The 19,571-nt window shown below is 40.2% G+C and overlaps 1 protein-coding gene across 1 annotated transcript; it reads right to left on the reverse strand.

Annotated features, from left to right (window-relative positions):
* Positions 1-93: 93 nt before the first annotated feature.
* Positions 94-16,711, reverse strand: FBXL3 (F-box and leucine rich repeat protein 3). Its single transcript, XM_082751819.1, has 5 exons — positions 16,565-16,711; positions 11,754-12,117; positions 9,847-9,969; positions 6,594-6,765; positions 94-2,562 (listed from the first exon to the last, which is right to left on the reverse strand). Exons 2-5 carry the CDS (start codon positions 12,114-12,116, stop codon positions 1,919-1,921), a joined length of 1,302 nt encoding a protein of 433 aa, XP_082607945.1. The 5' UTR covers position 12,117; positions 16,565-16,711; the 3' UTR covers positions 94-1,918.
* Between the last annotated feature and the right edge of the window lie 2,860 nt (positions 16,712-19,571).

The following is a 19,571-nucleotide window of genomic DNA, read 5'->3' on the forward strand; positions in this document are numbered from 1 at the left end:
AAAGCACTTCATACGCCAACGTAGTGAAAACACTCCCCTCTTCCCCAGATTATTAATGTTACTCAACTTCACCACAGAGGCAATTTTGAGAGTCAGAATATAAAGAACACTGAGCTTTGTTTTGGCGTTGTTTTTGTTTTTTTAATGTCACGGGCTATATATATTGACACCTTTTATACAAATAAAAGCAAATTATAGTATTACATTAACAAATTCTAATACAAAAATGTGTATTTCATAAAACGTGATTTTTAAATCACACAGCTCTACAGAAACATAACTCCCCTATAAAGACATCCAGTCCACTGAGCAGTGCTTGCTCAAAACATAGTTATGAACTTAAATATGCTCATAAGTGTGTTACCGTTGGACTTTACATTTGGATAAACATTACTGAAATCAGACATTACAAATCTACTCATTCCCAGAATTAGCTGTACAGCTCAAACAAGGAGAAGCCACCAGCTAAGCTCTGTACAGCTGGAGAAGCTTTGCCTTGCTGATGGCCCATCACACCTTTCAAAATCACATCCGTGAGTCGCATCAATACTTTAGTGTTACCAATCAGTAGTGCAGAGGAACAAATAGCATAACTGTTGGCAGTAAAAAATGAAGTCACAAGCCACACCCAGATCACAGGCTGCATGTTGCCTACACCACTTAAGACTAAAACTTTTTTTAAAAAAAGATTTACCAAATATTTAAAAACAAAAAGATTCATTTACCAAATATTCAAAACAAATTTTTGCCTATTGCTCTACTTCACACCAAGTTTACTGCTTTTAGGTTTTTAAATATGAAATGATTGAACTAACTGAATTAGAAGGTATACAAAATGATCATCTATCAAACATTCACTTTATACATAAACATTTCTGAAACAGATTTACAGTGTACAATTAATTTATACAGCTTAAGCAATTATTACAATACCATTATTCCTCAAAGTGAAAGCAACCAATGTATCTAGGATTTAGTTAAAAGGTTCTTGGTCACCAGAGTTTCACCTTTCTCGTCTCACACCGTCGACATCCATGTCACCCCACTAAACACTGCAGCGTCCACTTAATAAACTGTACATCATTCCATCTAAACTTATGCTGCAAAACCGGTTAATGTGCAGGAAGAGCTCATTAACTCCATTGTTTTTAAATACAATGTATCTACATTTTTCCCCAGAATGCTTGCGCTTCCTGAGCTAGACATAAAATACCTTAAAACAGGTTTAGACATGAATCTGAGACCCCATAAGCAAACTATATTAAAACATCTAGAAGAAAAAATAAAAAGCAAACCACTTGTGGTAGCTCTCACTACTGTTTGCTTGCACTCTAAATACATTTTAGATGGATCTAATAGTCTGCTGAGTAAGGTAGCAAATTCAGTATTTTAATTATCTAACTTACAATATTGTGTATTGCTCTTGCTTTTTACAATGCTTACATAAAATAATGTGTATTTCAGGGCCTCCTGAATTTTCCCTATAATCTTAATCCTGTCATCTAGGTAACTGGATTTAGAATTGCCATAGTCTGCAGAGCATGCAATTTACATTGCTTTTAGATCAAATCCAATTGCATTCAATATTAGCATATAAAAGTCAAAGGATGGAATATTGAGACTTAATAGTACGCAGGTACATTTCAATGCTTAATTTTTTTTTCCATAAAAATTTAAGCCATTGATGAAAAAAATCTAAAACAGATTTTGTTTGAATGAAAAAGGGTTTGAGTGATTTGTGATTTCAATTTTTAAGTCTGGATTTCATAAATAATTTTTAAGTGATAATTTTCCATCAAACAACGCAGTGGCTTACAATAATAAATCATAGTATTAAGTAAGCTTGCACAGTTAATTGCAACATGATGAGCTTGGGTTTAAGGTGCTATTCCGTCTGCCCTGAAGTCTCTTAAGGACTTTACCACGTGGGCATCATGTCCGGGAACCAGACTCTTCCGAGATGCTTTGAAACTTCCCAGTGGATCTGCTCTAAGCTGTATTTCTGGTCAGGAATCAAAACCTCCTCCATAATCGAAAGCTGAGAGAGACGGCCGCCACACATCTTCACAAACTCGACGAAGGCACTGCAAGAGACTTCACACTCCCCTAGGCCGACAGCCGACAGGTACTTGCACCGCTCAGCGATACGGATCAGCTCCTCATCCAGAGGCCGTAGTCCATTGGCGCACACGACCAGCTCCACCAGCCGCGGGCACGTCATCCCAACGCGGCCAAGCACATCCTTGCTTACCGACCTCCCAAAGTAAAGGTGAGTGACGGGTGTCTCGTAGCGAAAGAACGGGTCGAACTCTTCTTCGTACAAAAAGAAGTACATTACTAAGTTTACTTTAGGAGAATGCTTGATGAAAGCGTCCCAGCTGCTCTTCTGGATGGTGTGGAACTGAGTCTGCCCAGGGTTTTCACTGACAACATCAATGCGCAAGTGTTCCAACCTGACGTGTTTCTCAGAAGACAGAGCGAGCAGCAGCTCATCGCTCAGCAGGTGGTAGTTGAGCGCCAGTTCACGTAAGCCATGACACTGGTCAGCCACACACAGGATACCTGACAAAACAGAACATCGTTATGCAGGTAAAATACATTAAAAAACAAACAGGAAACATAAGAATTAGTTTGTTTCTTATGTTTGTTTCTTGGTGCAAAGAGCAGGTATTTCTACATGCAATCAAGACATCGTATCAAAATAGAATCATAATGGACAACCAGAACACAAATCTTTTCTCAAATGAGTGTTGTAACTTTGTGCATGGAAAGAAAGACATATGCTACAGATTGTATACTCTGTGTTTGATTTTTGTGTGTGACAAATCTAAACAGCATACTCCAATCTGCCCTGTCATAAATCCACATATATACAAATTCATTTTTTTAAAGGGGCTTATTCATAGACTTACTTCCATAGCCTGCTCTGGGACTACTGCTGTCCACGTCTGTAGCTGACCAAGCAGACAAGAATGAAACTGCCACCCGAGGAATGCAAACTTGCAAAGAATGTTTGCTTTTCATTAAATAGAGAAGTCATTGCTGCTAGAAAGAGCAAACACTGACAAACTGTGCATCTTGAAATTTGGAAAATCTACAGCACAAGAAGGAAAACACTAAAAACTAGGAGCAGTATTCCTAGAACAGTGGTGTTTTTTCCCCAAACTCTCTCCCTTTAATGAATCAATCCAATGTGAAAGAAACAGACATTAACAAAAAGGCTTTGATACAGCCTATAAAGTTTCCATTCATCCTATTTGCAGATACAAGAAGTGCACAGACCTCTGCATTTCACGTGGCCCAGAGAACAGCACAAAATTCAGGATGTGATCTTTCCATGAATAGAGAAATGAGGACACATCATCTAACATGGAACTGAAAAAACTGAGCTCAACCAACTATGGCTGTGAAGCAACAGGCAGAAAAATAACTGTCTTTTTATAGACAGACATGGTTATTAAATTCAAGCCTATATCGAGCCTAAAAAAATTGAAGAAAATTGTAAAAATATTGCATGAATAAATAAAAAGTAGGTATTTTCCGCCTGAGAATTTGCGAGAGTTCCTCCAAGTGCATCAAGTGCTGTCATTTCAAACATAAAAAGATTGATAGATTAATAAAAAAATAGGTAAACAGAGTTTTAATTCAACTCCTATTGCAACTCTTTCCTGTAAAAACAGTTGTGGTATGTAAGCATACTCAGGCATGCTGCTTTGTAATAGGCTGGTTTGTTGAAGCTGTTTGAATTATTTCAAGTAGCAGGGTTCATAAGCCTCCTCTCATCACTAGTTTCAGGAAACAACTTGCTACAGATTTAGCATCTAAAAACTCACCCCTTTTACATCCTTTGTAAAGTCATCTGTTAACTTTAAAGGTATGTTACTGACTAGTACAATCCAAAAAAGGAAGAAGTGGGGTTCAGCTTGCTGTGATTCTTTATGGTCTAGAATTGCACAGCCACATCACGTGCAGGCTATGAAATCTGCCTTCGCTGTCAGTTCCACACGCAGGGCACTGTGTAGATGGCTGGCCAGCTGTAGGGCCTGCCTAGAGCCTGTGCTGCAAGTGCTATGTTCCCACAACATCCCAAAGCACTGCCTCAACCTCTATGCCACCAAGAGGTAAACTGCTTTGATAGCATACTGCACAGATTTGCATCAAAAACCCTCTGCTATGCACCACACTGCTGATGTGGCCACTACATCCATTCTTCTCTCCTACTCTTCATTCAGAGATGCAACTCTACCACCCCCGAAGCCAAGCAAAGATACAGCCTTTACAGAAATAATTTTAGTTCCCACTATACTGCAATAGACAGTATCTCAAGTAATAAGTAACACCACATAGATGTGGATTTAAAAATAGATTTTTTTTTTTTTAAACAAGATACTGTTGCAGTCCTACAGGGAAGCTAAAGTTCAGGTTGGAAACTGCAAGGAAAAGAAATTCTGGGTACACTGACAAAAGATTAAAAATACACCACTGCTGTTATATACTCCAGACCAAACCCAAACATGCTGTCCTGTTTTTGTACAGTAAGCTAGGGATTATTCAGAGCATTTTTTGGAAATGATTTGCAGCTTGAAATCAGTCTTTTTCCTTTACCCCACCAGTAGTGGGACCTCTTTGCACTACTTGCATTGCTCTTCTCCATCCTTCACTAATAACATTCTTATGAATTGGTCTGGTACCGAACATCTCCCCCTCACCCTGAAACTGCACTCTGAAGGCATGTTATACATTTAAAGCGCATCTACAAGGAACTGCTTTTGCATAACTCATGACTCTTTTGGCTCAATTAGAGTTGTTCCACAATTTATAGCAGCCTGGTAATTAAAATACTCCCATTAGAAAAAAAATACAGGTAAGTCTCTGTGCTGAGAGTTCCTCACTTTCAAGAGTCTCGTTTTTGCAGTCTGCTTGCTAAGAAGCCAACTACCCACCTACCAGCTCCTTTCTTTTGTTCTACTTTTTTCTCTCCACCTCAAGGCACACCCAAACCTAGATTAAGCAATCAAATTCTTCCGCCATTTGCTTAGCACTCCAGTTTTGTCACATGCACATCTGATCCCATTCTGTTCACTCCAACTCAGGGAACCACGACAGTTGTGTTCCCTGTTCCTTAAGCAGGCATTGTCATTCCTTCCCATTGCTCTTTAGTTTAAAACATTGCATGGTATGGATCAAACAGCACATACCAGTCCAGCAACTCTACAGACCCACATCCTCCCCCAAATTACCAAGCGTAAGATGTTCCATAAAGCCTTCTCGCAAGCAGTAGCCACAAACCAGCACAGTCTAGTAGAGCTGACACCACCAGGCTGTTCTTGCATCCAAGTTCGAGGGAATGACATCCCACACCTAGCTACAAATTACTGCTGGATCATTTTCTTCTGGCTAGACATTGTTATAGTTCCTGTGCTCCTCAGGCACAGAAAGATTCTCAAATGACATTTTAAGTTAGGAAAAAACAGTCACTCAAGCTAATTTAAACAACCCCCTAACTATGAAGCTCTGAAGGAAATAACATTCCAGTTAACAAGCTGGTAAACACTCTGCTGGACAAGCCTGCTGCAAAACAACCTGCATCCTCAGGACTTTTTACAAAACCAGACATAAGCTTTGGTTTGCAAGCTACACCTGGCAAAAGTATTAAGTTTGTGTTTTGTTTATCATCATTACAATGCTGTGACCTTTCTACAGTATCACCTTCCCCACACTAGGGGTCCTGCTGGTACATTTTACATGTAATATTTACAGTTGCAGTACACTGGCAAGAAGCAGGCTATGGTAACCATAGTTTCTACCTATCCCCAGAAGAGGAATTTAATGAAGTTGTTAGCATCTTATTTATGATTCCTCTTCCATTTCTCAGTGAAAACCAGAAGTGTGAAGTTGATGGGCTGTGACAGCAATCTTATGCTTGCTGTGCATTGCATAAACCTTCCACAAACATTAATCCTATGAACCTCAACAAAATATGGCATTCAACAATGAATTTCAACCTTTTCATTCTGATACAGGCTAATTTCATTCTCGCTACGCACTTACAGCGCTAATTAAGTATAATTGGTAATGGCAGAAGAACTGTACAGTTCTAGCAAATCTCCCCTTCTTTGATGCAGCCTGCACTTGCTCCCCAGCAAAAGATTCAGCTGTTTTCTTCCAGAATGACTGCACCAGCATCTTCATAATCCACAGCACTTCAGCACTCAGAACCTGTACACAACTAACTGCCGAAAAGGAACTCAGCCTGAAAAACCTTAATTATACTGGAATACTTAAATACTCACTGCAGAAATAATGCACTAAGCAAGTCAGTATGTGCTCTTTGAACCTCTGCAAGAGGTTATGTGCTTGTCCAGAGCGTGTACTATTTTATTCTTAGCTCAGCAGTCAATCTGCAAGACTCCTGCAGAGAAAAGCAGTGGGATGGATGGATTGACAATCAGCTAATATTCTATTTAGTAACAGTTGCTGTAGATACCATATTCCGCCTCACTCTTACCCTATGCCTTTTTTTTCCAGGAGTTTACCAGTTTTCAGACAGAACTGAACGGGTACACTTTAGTAAACAAAACATGGTAGCTTACCGGCTGGAGAAACGTGAGGACAACTGCTCATTTTCAACAGCTTGAGCGTGTCGCTGTTGTTAGCCACTAGCACTTTGAGAGATGGATCATCTACTGGTGTGTCATCAATCTTTAGTGACGAGAGCGATTTGGAGTTTACAAACACCACCGTCAGCGCAGAAATGAAGTGAGACTGGAAAAAAAAGTTTACAAAAAAGTGGTATCTGAAAAAAATCTCAATGGCTTTATGCTGTACACAATCATCCTGGCTTTCTTTTATTATTCGCAGTATTTGCTGAGAGAGCCTTCCATTAACCTGATATTACTTTACTCAAAAATAGTAGACATTTTGAGTAAAACAAAGCATAATATTTTTTTGCTATCAGGCCAAGTATTTGACAAATCAGTATGTCTGACATTAAACAAACTGACAACCCGACCCAGAACAATCCACTGCATGAACTTAAAGCCATAAGGAAGGCCACAAGCAAAGCGAGAGCACAGAAGCTCTCATTTTAAGGAAAACTTGCAAGTCACACGTTTAAAGTAGCATCTTCTAGAGCAGAAAGTCCCCTGTGGTGAGTTATGCTGCCCCGGTGAGATGTAAACAGCCAAGCGTGGCAAGCCTGTACTATTCAGAAGTGCCCAAAGCCAAACAGCACTACTGCCTGGCTGCCACGCACAGCGAGTACTTAAGCTTGGAATTACTCGTCTTAGAAAGCCAACTGTGTTGGTCAAGAGCCAGGAAACAGGTAATCAATTATTGATGCTGCTTAACTGGCAATTAATGTTGGTCCAACATTGAAGGTTGCTCCTGAGCATCTTTGTGGAATGATCCAAACTCACCAGTAAAGAGAGCCCCAGAATGCCTTGAAAAACATCAGCTAAGGAACAGATGTGAAAGTGTTCACAGAAACCATCACTGGTATGAAGGAATTGAGCAACTAGCTTGTAATCATGATTTCTTACAAGATTTACAAGCAAGTACTTCCTCCATGCACTCCACTAAGCGTCCTAAACTTTTACTTTGATTTCCACACTGTGCCACTGATCCATATGCACAATCCTGAACACAGTTAAGTGAGAGAAGGCTTGACAACAGTATTCGCTTATATGTGATGCGTTTATGCTTTTTGCTAAAGCTCACAGACAATTAGATTTAGAGCAAGATTTAGTATTTTCAAATTAACATGAACTGGCCAAGTCAGTTCACACAAATGCAAACAACGTTCCAATCAGAAGCATTAGGTATTTTGACTTTACGCACCACTCCCATGTGCACAACACTGATTATACACATAACATACTGAGAGGAAAAGGTGCTTTATTAATATTTTTACTTTATATTCAAAGAATGCTAGTATTGTGTTTTATTTTATTTAGAATGCAACTCCATCTAAGACTAACACTAAATAGAAAGTTAAAGAAAAAAAAAAACATGTTTGTAAAGGACAGGTGCCTAGAACTGTAGCTTGAGAAGTTAACAGAAGATACATAATATGCCAAAATGTAAAAACTCATGATTTTATGTCTCTAATATTGCCACGCACACAGCCCACAGCACAGTCCTGAGATTCTGATATTACGGACTGTTTAGAAGATGTAAGTAGAATGTGCTTAGGCAAAATAGTGCTAAACATGATTTACAAATATTCACCAGACATCACGCTATTTGAAATGAGAAGAGTGCCAACAATGATAATATGCCAAGTAGTTCAGACTTTCTATGCAATCTGATAAAAAAAAATTACATAATATTAACCATTTTTAGATCTATTCATCTTTGGCTGCTTCTCAACCAATGGGCCTTTTAATAAAGACTTCCCAGAGGAACTTATTCTTGGTCCAATTCTATTCTTTAGCTTCATTAGTAGTCTAGGAAAATAAAAAAAGAATCACTGCTGGCAGCATTTGCCAGCAACAGAATTATTGGAGTGGTAAATATCAAAAGGCAAATTATGCCCAGAGTTGATTTAGACTTACTTTGAACATTCTTAAAAGGCCACATATAAACTTATTAAGAACAAGAAAGTCTGTATTTTAAAAGAATCAAAGCTGCAGAAGACCTCACCATGAATGACTACAAATATTTATTCAGCAAGCTGAATAGGACCACAACATATCCTTCCAGTTGAAAACAGACAGACATTCAGATTAAGAAACGACAAAATATACTAAGCTAAGCAAAGTATCATTAACGAACACATTAAGTCTGAATTTTTCCCACTGATGTTTAGGTTTTTGTAGGTCACAGCTCAAAGCACACTGAAAGAGGAAAAAAAATAGAAAAAAATAGAGATCTTAAAAACCTTTCTGAAAATTAAGGATTAAAAATACATATTCAAGGTACATAAATGACGTGGCTGTGATCACTGCCAAGGATAATAATTGATAATCCTTCTGTAGTTAACCTTGCTTAAACCCTATATCCTACTTCCTTTCCTGAGGTTGTCACTACCTCTTCCTTGTCCTTGTTGCCATCAGCAGTGACATCACTGTGATCCAGCTAACAGCTTAGCTCTAACTGCCTCTTCACATCCATGTCGACTGGATTCTAGAATTGAGGCTGACAGACATCCAGGATCTTCTTGCATATAACAAGCTGCCCAGGCTACCACAACCACTCTCCTCCTTCTCCACAATAGCATGTTTCTATTTCACTAGCAGGGATTCCTGCTCAGAACTGCATACAAAAGGTTCTTCTTTTAGATTAGAAGCCTTCTAATGCAGTCTTATTTTTGGTAGACATGTTTGGTAGAAATCTGACAAAAGATATCAGAAGTATAGCTAAGAATTCAACACCTGGTTGTGACATAAAGCACTGAAAAGTCACAATCATACCACCTTCTAAAGAAAAATCAATGTCTAATTCCCACAGGGATGAAACTCTACCGCTTGGATTTTAATTGTTTCCTAAAGAAAACATTGCTCCCATAGTACACTTACAGACACAAGGCCTCTAGCCTCCTGATTTGCAACACATTACCCAGTATTACATCAAAGCCAAAAGACAGGAATACTTTGAAAAATAAAATCAGGACCAAGTTCTCACATGAAGCAGAGAACAAGTGAAACTTCAGATGTCCATCTTAGTAGAATATGGAAGTTTTTTAGTAGAGCCCAATAATACTAATTTTTCTTTGCCAAAAATCATTGCCAAAGATTCATTCTTACAAAAAAAAAAAAACAAAAAAAAAACTTGTCTTTAAGTTACAATTAAACTATACGAACCACTGCAATATTTTACATAGAAAAAACACACACATTAAAATACCTTTGGTAAATCCATGAAGCTTGGCCGGGCTGTTGAAATTAGTCCAAGTGTTTTCAAAGAGCAGTTCACAAGCTGTGATAAAATATCACAAGCTGCTTCTGCAGATTCCTTGCTACTGTCCACCTTAACAAAAGTAAATGCATTGATTCAGAAAATACTGCAACAAAACACAACTGTTATGAAAAGAGTTGCTATACTTTATTTTTTTTTTAATCTTTTGTAATGTGATGTTGAAATCTCAACGAGTTATTTTTTTAAACCAATGTCCTTTATTTTTTTTTTCCCGCTGAAAGGAAAAAAATCAAATATCAAAAATCCAAGATAGTTTGCTATCAACTTACTGCGCTCCTAAATCCTCTGCTAAAACTTAGCATGGTGAGCGGTCAGCTGAGCAGTCTGTTCCAAGGTATTCGGTCGACATCAAGAAATAAAAAGGTGAAGGTTCTTTTGGCTCCAAAACCCGTCCCCGTATTTCCTATCAATATGTGGGAATTCTATCAACCCATCCCTGTGTGAAAAGGATGCTTCCATTATGGTGACTCAGCTCATAATAGAGCTGCTGGAGAATCAAGTACATTATCATTTGAACATACACAGCTACACCTTCATCGTTAACACCACAACAGATATGAAATGGATACCCTGGAAAAAAAAACACCACTTAATTATCATTTTGTTACACAGCTGAATCACTTAACATGCCTCCAGTGGCACTTTCCCAATGCTCAGATGCACTTTCAGAATACCCTCTTAAATACAGTACTCATGACACCTTTATAGGCCTCCAGAACAGTAAAAAAGCACGATCAGGACATCAACTTTAAGTCTACCATATGCCATGCTACCTCATCAGCAATCAATCTACACCTGATGAATGTTCACCTGCAAACCTTCGAATAACCAGTCTACATCCAGTATCGTATCAAGCTGCTGCAATGCATATGATCCAGCAGAAGTACCTCAACTACCCACCCACACTCATGCTTCTTCCTACATTAAACCTGCCAGATCTGAGAAACAAGTAAACAGCATGTCCACCTTGCTGCACAAGCCACTTCTTTTCCGGAATTACCACACAGCTGATCCATACATAGCCATGACTACAGTCTCCCACCACCCTTCTAGAACAGAGGAATCTGTAGGCCAATGTTCAAAGTTTCCATCCATTTAAAATAATTCCATAATGTTAACAAAGTTGTCCTGACCAAATGGTATTTCTCAGCCAAACACAATCAGCAGATACACCCTCCTGAGCAAAGGCCATGCACTTTTGTTCAGTTTACTGAAAGGCAGCCACGCTGATTAAATGCTGTGGACAATCCCATACAATTTGGTAGTAAATTTGCTAGTTGCTTATTGCTTACTAACAATACTGAAGTTACAGGTGCCTGCTTGCTGAAGCAGAATTCTAAGCAGCTAAGATGCCTCAAGAAAAAAAAAAAAAAAAAGCACGTTCAGAATTGCTACTGTAAGTTCAGTTTCCCAAAATATATTCAAATAAATAATGAATTAGAAGATGCATCTCTACCCATTTGGAGAACTTATTTCTTCAGCATGCGGTGCCTGAGAACTAGGTCTTCCAGGCTGAGAGCTGCAATATTCCCTCTTAACTGAGGATCCTAATCACAAAGATCACATCATAAGCCTTTCCTAACATTTAGTGATGTTCTTTAACTTTCAGTGTGTCAAAATGTTTTGACTGCAACTGTCAATCATTATTTGCCAATATCAGTACTTCAACTACTGATATTAATGGAGTACTTCTCATGCTTTGATATTGATCTAGATGAATCATCAGAACCGTTTCAAGTACATTTCCTTGAAACAATCCTAATAAAATGAAAAAAAAAAAAAAGTTTAACACACATTTTTAGAAAGGTATTAAAAGAGCCTATAAAATACACTACCTTGAAGCTTACATACTGCAAGTGATTGGAATGCCTCTTTATTATTTGCTTGATCAGTTCAGGATGCGTAGCCCTCAGGTAAGACGTGGCTGGTTGATTCAGTTCAAACTCAAAACACCTCCAGAGATCAGGCATGTGAAACACTTGGTTCCAGCTTCGGCAGACCTGCGATGCATGAGCACGATCCAGAAGGGGCAGGTACTGGAATACCTGCAGGATAATGTCTTGGAGCAGGTTACCCCAGTCAGGACTCTGTGCAACAATGGCTTTCTCATCTGTGATCTTGTGTCTCTTGGATTCTTTCTCACTTGTTTCTTCAGATGAACTGTTGTTGGCCTCATCAGTTTTCCTCCCTCGTTTCATTCTGCAAGAACAAGAAAATTTCTGTAAGTTTTCTATGTGTAAGACAGCTCAAAAGAACGGTATTTATAGAAAATTGTGGAGGTGAAGATGCACCTTTTCTGTAACCACGATTTTGTGTACAGAAAAAAAACAAGTAGCAATGAATTTGAAATGCAAGTCTAAAAATCATGCTACCACCTAGATAGGTGAATTTAATATTACTTTCCTAGTCACTAACACCACCAAACCATTTACAATGTAGGCACTGTCTTTTCATCATTTTGCTTTTGTGTTTGAGAACACTTTGAACCTAATTTGTTTCACCATTTTGGTTGATTATCACTTCAATTTCCCATGAATGGAGACATTCTTCCAAACTACTTTGTGAACAGTTATTATTCATAGTGCTCCCCTACTCCTATTTACCAGAAATAACATTTGAAATTGTGGAAAGCAAAAGACAGGTAAGAGCAGGAAAAAGAGGAAGAGTGTATACATGTTAGCAGGTATTGTATCTGGCCAGTTAATTTTTATTTACAGACAGAAATAGCTTTCTTTTTTTTAAAAGTAAAGAGGTTACTTCAGTGTGTGTATTTTAAATCAATACCCTTAAAAGACATATTTCATCAAGAACACGCGTGCTTTAGTTTTTCCAGCCAATTAGTAAATAGGGATTGTGAAAGACTTCCAATAAACAGTCTGGAAGGTCCAACCCACAAAAAAATAAAGATAGATTACAGAAGAGTCAAACTTTCTTCAAAATCACATTAAGCAAATCTGAGGCAAAAGGCTACCTCATTCCCAGTAGCATATACTTCTTCCCTAGCAGTCCCATTTAAACAAGTCATGTATAACTTCATGTATTTAATATGAAAAAACACCGCTATGCACATTTGAAATTTAACATCAGTTATTGATCAAAGCATGTTCTTTTGTACACACCACCTTAAAACTGAACTTGCATCCAGACATTTATTTTTAAAAACCTGAATGTGACACACACCACGTCCTTAAGGCCTATGAATGAGACTTCAAACTAAACTACTATACATTCAATTGAAGTCCCTAAAAGCCTAAGACAACCAGGGTGGCAGAGTAGGCTTGATATGTGTAATCACCTCCAACCCTGTCATGATTTCTGGACAGTAAATATGCACTTCATACACAGTGAAATAATTTTGACTTAGTGGTCAAGTATGATTTCAGGTACAAGATTATTATGTGTTCTTGCAGTTTAGGCCTGCAGGCAGCTAACCCTACAGCAGGATGGGGGGAGGAAAATTTGGAGAAAAAAAAATCTGATAACTGATGCATTGAGATAAGGACAGTTTAATAAGAAAGAGGGGAAAAAAGAAAATACCACACAAGTGATGTGCAAGACAAATCGCTCACCACCAGCCCACTGATACCCAGTTCGTCCCCGAGCAGCTCCCCTACCTAACCCACCAAATTTCATTGTTCCACATGATGTCCTATGGTATGGGACATCCCTTTGGCCAGCCTGGGCCAGCTCTCCTGGTTCTGTCCCCTCCCAGCTCCTGGTGCACCCCCAGCCTCCTCGATGGCAGGGCAGCGAGAAGCTGAACAGTCACTGGCTCTGCGCAAGCACTGCTCTGCAGCAGCTAAAACATCAGGGTTGTCAGTGTTACTTTTCTCCTACATCCAAAACACAGCACCTGACCAGCTGCAGTGGAGAAATACAGTTTTATGCCAGCCACAACCAGGACACTTGTCCAATTTGCTTGGCATCTGAACAATTAACTTTCCCTGCTACATACTACAACCAAGTAAAAGTTTAGAGGTCTTTTTAACACAAAGTGCAATACCCTAGATACCCATACAACAAATCATACTGTTTTATCATCCAATGCATCACAGCTTATTTTCTCAAAGCCAGCATCTCTTCATCTATCTTTGAGATACTTTAATCATGCCTCCTACTCACATGACAATAGTGAGTTATCAGTTGGGGTCTGTGACTATTTATAAAACGCTGTGATCAAACCTGAACATACTGTCATGGAAGACTGATGAACACAATTTCTCTCTTGATTCTTTCATCCCACTAGCACTGCAGACAATCATAATATTTCACCATCATAAGAGCAAGAAAACCTCTTCTTAGTTCCTGAGAACTACTTACTGTGATCCTCAGCTAACGACTACAAACCTATGCAAAATATGACTGCAGTGGCAGAACAAGCTTTCCACCTGAGAGAGCTCCGTGGCTGAGCTGCTATCTTCACTACACAGATGGAAAGCAATAAAACTGGATACAGTCACTTTCAATCACCCGCATCTAACAAAGTTGAAGGAACTGGACTTTGGAACTGTGAAAGCAGAATAGTCAGAACAAGTATCTAATCATTCTGCTAATTAGCTTAGCAAATCCACTGGGGACCTGTCGTGTTTATGTTTACAATAACATTTTCGCACCATGCTTAGCATTTATCTGCAATAAGTTAGTCTGAACTGAAATACTCCTTTAAACTTTACATTAAACATATTCAAAACAACTAGCTTCTAATGAGCAACCGCCATATGCAAGTTGCTCACTTGCCAAAACTGAGATGGCACGTGCCCGATATTTGATTTCCAATCCATTACTTCTTTATCTGTAAAAACTACACGTGGTGAACATTACATTTGGGGAGCTAAGTCTTGTTTTACAGAGAAGCTAATATAAATGCCCCATTTTCCAAGTTAGCATGCTATTTCATCACAGCTCCAGGGGGTCAAGCCCTGGATTTTCTTCCCTACCACATGTAGGGGCTATTGTGCACACAGAGTACAGTTGATTTGCATTCACAATCCATTTACTAAGTGACCTTTTCAAAGACACAAGCAGTAGATCTGGCACTTTTCTAGAAGAAATGACAAGGAACTCACTGCTACTGACAGAACTGTGATTTTTCAGCTGAACCTCTTTTTCTCAGAACCTATGATACATGAATGACAGAAGTGGACCAGGTCATCAACAGCCAACTTAAAAGTTGCACCTTGGAGCTCACTGACCAACCTTGATGAGTTCTAAGTAATTAATGTACACTGGTCACAGATTAAAACCCACTTGGGAAGTTGCAGGGTGTAGTTTTTACAGACAAACAAATAATTGAGACAAAATAATCATCAACAGAACTGTACTTGACGGTCTTTAGGTCACAACCTTCCAAGAAAATAAGACGTCATTAAAAAGTAGTGGATAGAAAAAGGTATTTCCAGAGAACGTTTTTTTGCTAATGACTTTTTGGATGCTTTTGAAATTTAAAAGAGAAAGATGAATTTTGAAAAATAGTCCCATGTGGAACTTTCTCAAAAATCACAAAAGAAAGCGTAAAGACTAAAAACAATGATTTTAAATCCTAGATGACTGTTTTGTCTTTTTCTTGTTGTAGAATTTAAAGTATTGGAAAAGATTTTTAAAAACATAATTGGTTTCAACCTCTTAGCATGCCTAAGAGTAGAACAAGTGCAGAATTGAAGCACATTTCCCTACAGAAGTTAGCAGAGCCATAAAGAGTTATTAAAAAAAAGTCAATTAAGAGAATCAAAAAGGTTGCAGAAAGGTTCACTAAGAACAGGCAAGCAAAATTGAGCAGTTCTCTTTTGTTTGTGTCTGATAGTCTAGATACTTAACCATTTTGAATTTAAGACCACCAGAAACAACTTCAGCGAAGGGAGACACTGATGCAAGATTCCTTATGAGCATATTAATGTATACTAATTACTTAGTACTAATTATCAGCAGATTTATTTTTCAAATAATGATTGTTTAACACTTCCTTCAATGTTTGAACCATCTTTAACTCTCTCTGGCATACTCAGGTGCTACCACCAACCTGTCCTTCCAAATCACTGCTGTAACCAAGTTTGCTTTTTAAAGCAAAGACACTGACAGAAAGGAAAACACAACAGCAACAAAACAAAAGACAGAAGGAAAGAAACCTGTCAACTCTACCAGGGTAAAAAGAGGTGTGATACCACAATGCCCGACTCGTTCAGATTTCCCAAATGAATTTCTCGGCCTAGAATAACATCTCGGCTCCGAGCTGGGCACGACACGAGCTATACATCTCCTCTGTGGTATGGTCCTGCTCAGCCACCGGCTGGGAGGAGGAGCACCGCACACGCCGAGCGTTGTTTATAGCGCCGAGCACGAGCACGACGGCAGTTAAAAATAAAATAATAAAAAGGGGGTGTGGGCAGCGCACGCCTGCTCGTACCCTGCTGGCCACGCTTCGCTATGGGGCAGCCCAGCCGAGCTCCCCGCGTTGTTTACAGCGGGCGCAAGGCTGTTCTAGAAACAGCCCGAGGAGGGGAAGAGGGGGCAGCCCCCTCACACCCCCACACCCCAAACTGCTGCCAACACCAGCCCGGGGCGGCACCGAGGGGGCATCACGGCCACTTGCCAGGGTCACGACGAGGAGCACCAGGGCTCCGCCGCCCCCCGCCTCACCGCGCCCCTTCACCTGGCGGCTCCCCGCTGCGCCGCGCCTCGCCTCAACCGGGACTCGGGCCGCGCTGGCGCCTCCGCTCCGGCCACATGAGCCCCTCCACGGCAGCCGTCGCCGTCCGTCCGTCTGTCTTTCTGCCCGTCTGCCTGTCTGTCCGCCCCGTCCCGCCGCTCCCCTCCCTCTTCCCCTGTTTACTGGGCGGCAGCGGAAGCGACGCGGCCGCAGCCAAAATGGCGGCGGGCGGGCTGTGAGGCGACACCACCCCCCCCCCTCCCTCCCTCCCTGCGCCGAGGGCGGGGCCGCCCCGTAATGGCCGCCCCTCAACGGCTGCCCCGGGGCCGTTGGGGCCGTTGGGTGGGGCGGGAGGGAGGAGCGAAGGGGCGTTCTCGTCGCTCATAGAGTTAAATGTAGGAGTAACTTGGACGCCCCGTGCCAGGCTAGCATTGGGAATAAACGTAGTGGAGGAAGCAGACATCAGTGGGAATAAAGTTCTTGAGATATTGCTAGGTGAAGAAGATAGAGTGGTGTATGGCGGCTCCCTTTGGCTGGAAATGTCGGTGTGATATTGCCCCTTCGAACAGAATCACAGAATTTCAAGGTTGGAAGAGACCTCAAGATCATCGAGTCCAACCTCTGACCTAACACTAACCAGTCCTCCACTAAACCATATCCCTAAGCTCTACATCTAAACGTCTTTTAAAGACCTCCAGGGATGGTGACTCAACCACTTCCCTGGGCAGCCTGTTCCAATGCCTCACAACCCTTTCGGTAAAGAAGTTCTTCCGAACATCCAACCTAAAACACCCCTGGCGCAACTTAAGCCCATTCCCCCTCGTCCTGTCACCAGGCACGTGGGAGAACAGACCAACCCCCGCTCTCTACAGCCTCCTTTGAGGTAACTGTAGAGTGCGATAAGGTCGCCCCTGAGCCTCCTCTTCTCCAGGCTGAACAACGCCATGCAGCATGTTCTTCAGTCCTGTAAAGGACAGAAGTTTTTAAAGTTGGAGTTGCCAAGACATACAGAAATGTGAAATAGCTCCCATTCAATCCTGATTTCCATCATAAATTTCATAAAAATAGCCAGATGTGGTCCAATGATTTCCCAGTCTTGAAACGGTTTTGAAACAGGATAACAGTTCTTCGGTGATCTCTCACATGTCAGCATCCCTCAGTTCTTCCAGAAGCAACCTACATGAAAAAAAATAATACTGTGACATTTTCTTACATAACTGAAAGCTGATAAAAAGAAGCTTGATTTATGTATGTATTTATTTATTTTGATTGTTTTGTTTTATTTTCAGTTCTAAATCTAATTCCTTGAGATTATCGGAAGGAGAAAAATTACTTGTAGAGAAACAGCAATGCTTTTCAATGAGAAATGTTAATTTCAGTATTGAATTTCTATAATAAAATAATCACTTTTGAATTTAATGTGTCTTAAGACATTTATGTAGCTCAACCGTTATAGTCCCATGTGTATTTGCAAGTGTCAGCCTTCAGCTTTTCAGAAAAATCTTGAGATGAGAGGTGGGTTATCACTTTGAGCATTAATGAGCATCCCAGTCATGCTTATAATAGCATATAATAGCTGTGTGACTGTGACTTGTTGAGTTCTACAGAACAGCTTCATAAAGCTTGGAAGATAACAAGGTGTGTTTGTGGCTGAAGCCAATTCTCACTCAAGAAAACAGAAGGAACTGTTCCACTGTCTCCACCTATAAATGTTAGGTTTCTTTCATTGTCATTGTTCTACTTCATAAGGGTTGGCTGTCTAAAGATGGGAAAATAACAGCCCCCAGTTACAGTTGCTGGTAATGATAAGTTATATACATACATAAAGGACTTGAAAGTTTCTGGGTATGTGGGAAAGGAAGGTAGAATGGATTGACCCCAGTATCTGTGCTTATGATCTACTGCTTAATAGTGAATGCAGAGTGAGCAGTTCATGCTCCTCCTGATAGCCTCCTGTGTTGTTTTCAGGTGGTGTTAGGCTGGTGATATGATGTGACTGATCCATGTCATGCAAGGTCAGAAATACCTTTTCACCAAGACTAATGCTCTGATGAAAATCTGATGTCTGCAGAAAAATAAAATAAAATAATAATAATAAAGAACATCTTGTGGTAAAGGACTCATAAGATGTAACAGGCCTGAAATTTCCTTATTTCAATGTAATTTTTAACCCTTAATGCATTATCTGAGTGTTGATGTGTTGACTTACTGGGAGAGACTTGTTACACTGCCTCACAGTTTTATATTACTGCCTGATATTTGGAATGAAAAAAGTTTGCTTCAGTGCCTGTGCCCTTATTTGCTGTGCTGTAATTGCTTGTGTAAGTTTTAGACACGCTAAGTGTAGGAGGAGAAGAGGACAAGTCAGCCGGAACTCTGTGTATCACACTAGTAGAGGGTGTATCAGCCAAACTCATCAAGGAGGGAAGTTTCAGCTCTACACTGAGCCATATCAGGCCCAGGACATGGAGGAACGCACTGCAAGCTGCGTCAGTAGCATCTGTTGGCAAAGCATGAGAATGGGGGAGTTTGCCAGGACTGAATAAAAGAAAACCTAGGAGCTGGTGGTGTGGGGATCTTCTGACACCTGGAGAGCACCTTGTGGCTGGCTCTGGACAAAGCCATGGTGTTTATGGAGCTCTTGGACTCTGAGGTAGCTGGTGACAGCAAAGAAAGAAAGGTCCAAGTAGCAAAGGTCCAAAGACAGCATTCATAGGTCTCTGGGCTGATTTGTGAAAGATCTGTGGGGCATTCTGGAAACATCACCAGTGACTGTGGCTGAGAAGTGCCATGAGAAGAATGCTGAAAGGGTCCCTCACGCAGCTCTGAATATTGAGTGAGTTGCATGCAGTACACTTGGTCTTGACCTAGAATTACCAAGGTATCCCATCAACATTTCTTGAACAATTTTAATCTTCCTGAATGGCTCAGCATCATACATTCTCTACATTTTTCAGACACTACCATATTTTGACCAGTCTTCGGATTTGACCAGTCAGGAAAGATTTTC

This window comes from Aythya marila, assembly GCF_965140915.1.
Source record: "Aythya marila genome assembly, chromosome: 1".
NCBI lineage: Eukaryota > Metazoa > Chordata > Aves > Anseriformes > Anatidae > Aythya > Aythya marila.